The sequence below is a fragment of the Myotis davidii genome, unplaced genomic scaffold, assembly GCF_000327345.1.
Source record: "Myotis davidii unplaced genomic scaffold, ASM32734v1 scaffold183, whole genome shotgun sequence".
Lineage (NCBI taxonomy): Eukaryota > Metazoa > Chordata > Mammalia > Chiroptera > Vespertilionidae > Myotis > Myotis davidii.
Window position 1 is genome coordinate 657 of NW_006294465.1, and position 5,330 is coordinate 5,986.

The 5,330-nt window shown below is 39.3% G+C and overlaps 1 protein-coding gene across 1 annotated transcript in view; it reads right to left on the reverse strand.

Annotated features, from left to right (window-relative positions):
- Positions 1 to 873: 873 nt before the first annotated feature.
- Positions 874 to 5,330, reverse strand: part of MET (MET proto-oncogene, receptor tyrosine kinase) — a 52,496-nt gene continuing 48,039 nt past the window's right edge. The window contains exon 2 of the mRNA XM_006768697.2: positions 874 to 2,178. Coding sequence (XP_006768760.2) covers positions 941 to 2,167 — 1,227 coding nt within the window. The 5' untranslated portion in view covers positions 2,168 to 2,178 and the 3' untranslated portion in view covers positions 874 to 940. The remainder of the gene's footprint in view (positions 2,179 to 5,330) is intronic.

Consider the following 5,330-nt stretch of genomic DNA (forward strand, 5'->3'; position numbering starts at 1 on the left):
GATATTTTTAATCGGTATGAATGGTATGTGATTTATTGGGATGATCACTTAGTAAGTTATGTAATGTCTAATCACAGATGTACACCAGAAATCAATATAATAAGGTATGTTAACTCTAATAAAAAAAATTAAAAAAAGAATAGAAATGGAAATTAATCATGAACATCCTCAGGGTTATTTTTTTGGGGGAAGGGAGAAGTATGATTCAACACTGACCCTAAACTTTTTCTCAGAAAAGCACATGTCAGAATGGCATCTCAGAAGCTCGTTTAACCAGACACTAACAGTAAAGGAAACTTACATTTGCACTAGTGAAAGTTAATGTTCAAAAGAAATATATGGGTTTGTTTGTGTATTTTTTAAAAAAAACACATAGCAAGGATTTGGGGAGCAAGAAAATTTCCTCTCTAGCATCCCAGGTTATTTAGAGAAGTATATTAGCTCATTGGAAGATGTTTTATTTACCAACATTTTGGAAGATATTTTTGGATTGTTTTGATCTTAGAATTACATATTTCTTTAAGTAATGCCAAAAATATAGGCCATTTATTTGCATATTCGTGAGGAAATGGTGCCTCATAAGTAAAAAGCCTTTTAAAACGTTATAAAGACTCTACTGAGATCTTAATAATTGTGTTTTATAGAAATTGCTGTTGCGTTAAACTCTGTGTAAATCTGACCAGAACTACTCAAGCTTATATGAGAAATAAATTTAATAATCTGAAGCATTGGCAAATATGCAAACCCAAATTGTAAAAATATACTATTTTTTTCTTTTAAATACCACATTGAGTTTTTCTCAAACTGTGATTTTACTTTTAAATGAAGATTTAATTTCTAAATTTTCTTGGAAAGAATATACAAATATTTTGGATTAAGACCATTTACCAAGCACCCAGAAGGCATTGGTATTCTTTTCTAGACTGATACCCATTCTGCTTTATACCTCATCATTTGTAAGTGGGGAATCTGTGTGACTTACCCTATTAAAGCAGTGTTCGTGGTTGGGTCCATAAAAATGCTGAAGACATCTCACATTGTTTTTGTTGACGATCCTGTTGAAGAATTCATTGACATACTTGATAGGGAATGCACAGACGGCAGAGCGATTCGGCTTGCTTTGTGCAAACACTCCATAGAGAATGTCATCATCCGGGTTGGCGCCTATCTGCCTAGCGAGATGGGCCCCAGGCTTACTGACATAGGCAGCTTGAAGAATATTAAACACTTCCTCCCTTGGGGATCGCTTTCTTCTCTTTTCCGTGAGAATACACTCCAGAGGCATTTCCATGTAGGAATGCAACCCAGAGTCTACCGAACAGAACCTGATTATTCTTGTGTGAAAAGACTGAGCATTGAGGGTTTCCCGTTGGACTGTCAAAAAGTAAATAAAATGGTTGCTTTCAAAGGCGTGGACATACTTGATGGGGTAAGAATCTCGGAATTCAGGGAGAACATCAATATAGGACTGGTCTGTCAGAAACTTAAAACCATCTTGAGTTTCCTTTAACCTTCTCACCGATATCGAATGCAAAGAATAGTCTGGAGGGTAGGAAGAATTGATGGTATTGCCCACGAAGAAGTTGACGAACCGGCGCTTTTCAGAAATCAGGACCTTGGTTCCCAGGGCACTCACCACACAGTCAGGACACTGGCCGGACCCTTCATCTGTCTGTGGGGAGTACATGCAATGTACCTCGGACTGGATGTCAGCAGTGTTGTAGGCAGGAAGCACATGCCGCTGGCAGGTCCCTCTGCGAACGCTGCCACAGCTAATGAGCTGATCGTCATAGTACGTGTCAACAAGCAGAGCCATGTTGATGTTATCTTTCCAAACGCCACCAGAAACATTGGCTCGGTGGCTGCAATCCTGACATGGGAGACACTCCGGGTGTTCCAGCATGGGCCCCGTCTTGTACTCAGCAACCTTCTGCAGGTCGTTGTCACTTAAAACATACATGTAGTTAATGGCACCGAGGTAGATGTGATGCTTGTGGAGAACCACATTCTGGATGGGCGTTTCCGCAGTGAAGTTGGGAAGCTGATACTTCATGTTCACATTCATCTCAGACTTTACTAGCGCCTCCTTGCACTCCCCATCACTCTTCCGCACCAAGGCGACCAGAAGCACAAGGATGCCAGGGGTAAGCACGGTAGGGGCCTTCATGGTGACTTTATCTGTCAGAACACATACAAGGAGACAGCAATTTAGTTGTCACTAGAAACAAAGAAGATATGGAAAGAACTATACCAGTTAAGCTATTAGAAACAAAGCTTCCTTACTGAAAATTTTACATCGGGTGAAAACAAAAACTCTAGCTGGTCTCGCATAAAGATGCATTGTGCCCTTGGACGTGACTCCACATAGTTTAATTTTAGAACTCAAGCCAGAATGAGTAATTTTAGAGAACCATTATGAGATGCAAGCAATGTTCTGTATTAAGAATGACAGTGCGACCAAGTGAGACTCATTCAGCAATGAAGTCAGAAACATAAGAAATTTCGTTCTTACCCCTTTGCTGTTTGTTTAATGTGGTTTGATGTCGGTGGTTGATGACTAGGTTGATATTCAAAATTTTCAGTTAAGTAAAGGAATTGTGGTTCAGATTCATTTATTCTAGAGATCACAGCAGGCATTGTTTCCTTGGGAGCATGTAGAATTACTAGGCTAAATTTAGCTTCCTTTTGGAACAAAACAATCATAAATTCTAGAAGCAAATGGTCACATGCTGTTTGTAATAGGATTTTGTGTGCAGATGAAAGGTATGGTTATAATTCAGCTATAGTTGACCTATTGTTTTTGGATAGACAAATGCTTAACTTAATGTAAGATCACGGGAACATAAAAACAGTAAGCTGAAAATGTGTAAAATAAAATTAACTTTCAGGACTAAAGTCCTAGAATTATTTCACAGGGAAAAACAGCATATTGTTTATTGCCAACTCAAAAGCTATTTAGTAAAAAGAACATTATTTTAACATTCTGTTTTATGCATATGAATAATATTTTCTACTAGGAAGCAGAGTGGATTTGTGATTCAGTTTTTAAAATTTTTATGTACACAAGTTATAAACATCGCAAATTCTACTTACAATAATTATAGACAGGTCATAGGCTGGAAGGATAGACATTAGAATGAATAGAAACAAAATAGCCCTTATTTATTTCCCCATTTTAATGCATAAATCTGACAGACAATGGGAGCATCTAAAACATACAAGATATTATAACGATTCCAAAGTCTAACCCTGGGTCTACAAAAATCAACAGAATTCATGCTTGTACTATGGGAAATGGGAGATGGCCCCTACTCTTCAGTGAACCTACTATGTGGTTGAGAGATAACACACATATGCAAATAACCATGATACATGGCATTATAATATCCTGCACAGAACAAACCAAATGCTAAAAGCATCAAGAGAGGGAGGCATGGCCTGTACATAGGTTACTATGATTATGAGAAATAGAGACAGGTCTGAGTGTTGTAAGGTTCAGAAGAAAAAGGACAAGGTCTGTTTGGCCCATCACTATATCCCAAGTACCTGGGACAGAGTCTAGAACACAGTAGATGTTAAATAAATACATGCTGAATAAAAATTAAGCGATAAGTTCAAAGTCACAGAAAAGGTAAATATAGTAGCCAGAGCTTAAATCCAAATAGTTTGGACAAAAAAAATCAAAGATAATTATACTCTACTAAATTTTATAGGAATTTGGGTTTTATTTAAGAGGTCATAGAAAGTCATTGAAGGCTTTTGGGCTGTAGAGCCATATAACCCAGGTTTTACTCTAGGAGTCATGGGTTTATAGATGGTTATGGGGATGTGTAGGAAGGGCAGCCAACCTGGAAGTAATGCTAGAGCTGAGGCTTGAAGGAAGCTGGAGAATGGAAATTCCTGGGTGGCAGAGCAGTTTGTGCAAAAGTATAGAGGCAGAGGGGAGCACATGGCCTGGTCAGGAGAATTGAAAGTAGTTGAGCCTAGCGAGGTGGGGAAATCAAAGAGGGCAAATGAGGGAGAGAAAAATTGTTGAAGCAACATTCCCAAGGAACAAAAGGAGGCATTTTCAAGAGCCCTGGGACATAAGAGAAGTCACTGTATCTGAGACAGAGGAGAGGACGAGAAATCAGATGAAGTATAGGGACACTAAAGGAGTTCAGGGCACATGATCTTAAACGTTAACAAATGAATTACAATACATGACCATCTGCTGAAAGTGATGAATACAGCGAGGGCTTAGGGACTTCAGGGTGGAGGAGGAGGTTTAGAAGAGCCACAGTAGGGCATGCAAACTGAGATCAGCAAGAAATAAGAGAAAAGACTGCTTAGTAGTTCTGAGTGCTCCTTTGAGATAAAATACAATGTATTATGACTTCCTCTTCATGTTTATGAAAGGCATGGAAGAAACCTAAGGCATAAGGTCAAGGACACAATGATTTCATGATCCAAAAAAAAGTGGAAGAGAAACCATATAATAGAAATAACATGTTGAGTGCTTATCATATGCCAGGCATTCTGCCTAAACCCTCTGAATTATTCTTTATAAACACCCTGTGAAATAGAAGGTATTATTATTCTCCTCTTCTAGATGAACAAGCTTGCCAAAAGTCACACAGTTAGAATCAGATTCAAGCCTATGTCTGCCTGATAGGAATCTGTCCAGACTCTTAAATGCTTCACTAACACTGAAGTGGCTTCCCTCGCTAAGCAAAAGTTCAGACAATCAGAGCTCTGGTTCTGGCCTTACCCTCTCTAGCTGTGTGCTTTCAGGCAATTCATCCACCTCTTAAATGCCAGGGTTTGATACCTTCACATCATTATCTCTATATATAAAAGCTTAAAAGACCAGCTGACCGGCTGACCGGCCAGTAGCTATGATGCACAATGATCACCAGGGGGCAGACGCTCAACGCACAGGCATGGAAACATGGAACAGACTGATGAATCTCAGAGGGGAGGGGGGAGAAGGAGGGTAGGAAGAGATTAACCAAAGATCTTATATGCATACTAGAGGCCCTGTGGGGTCCCTCACCTGGCCTGTGGGGCTCGGACATGTCCTGAGGGGTCCCGGATGGTGAGAGGGCGCAGGCCAGGCCAAGGGACCCCACTGGTGCACAAATCTGGGCAACAGGCCTCTAGTTATATTTAAATTGTATTTCTTGAAATATTGTTTATTGCATGTAGCATTATTATATTGACAATCTTTTTTCTTGAAAAAGAGAAAGAAAATGCCGAATAAAAAATAAATAAATAAATAAAATAGAGCTTAGTAGAGCTTTTAAAACGAGCAATACCATTCATGTGGCTGGAGTTACTGGAGCACCTGG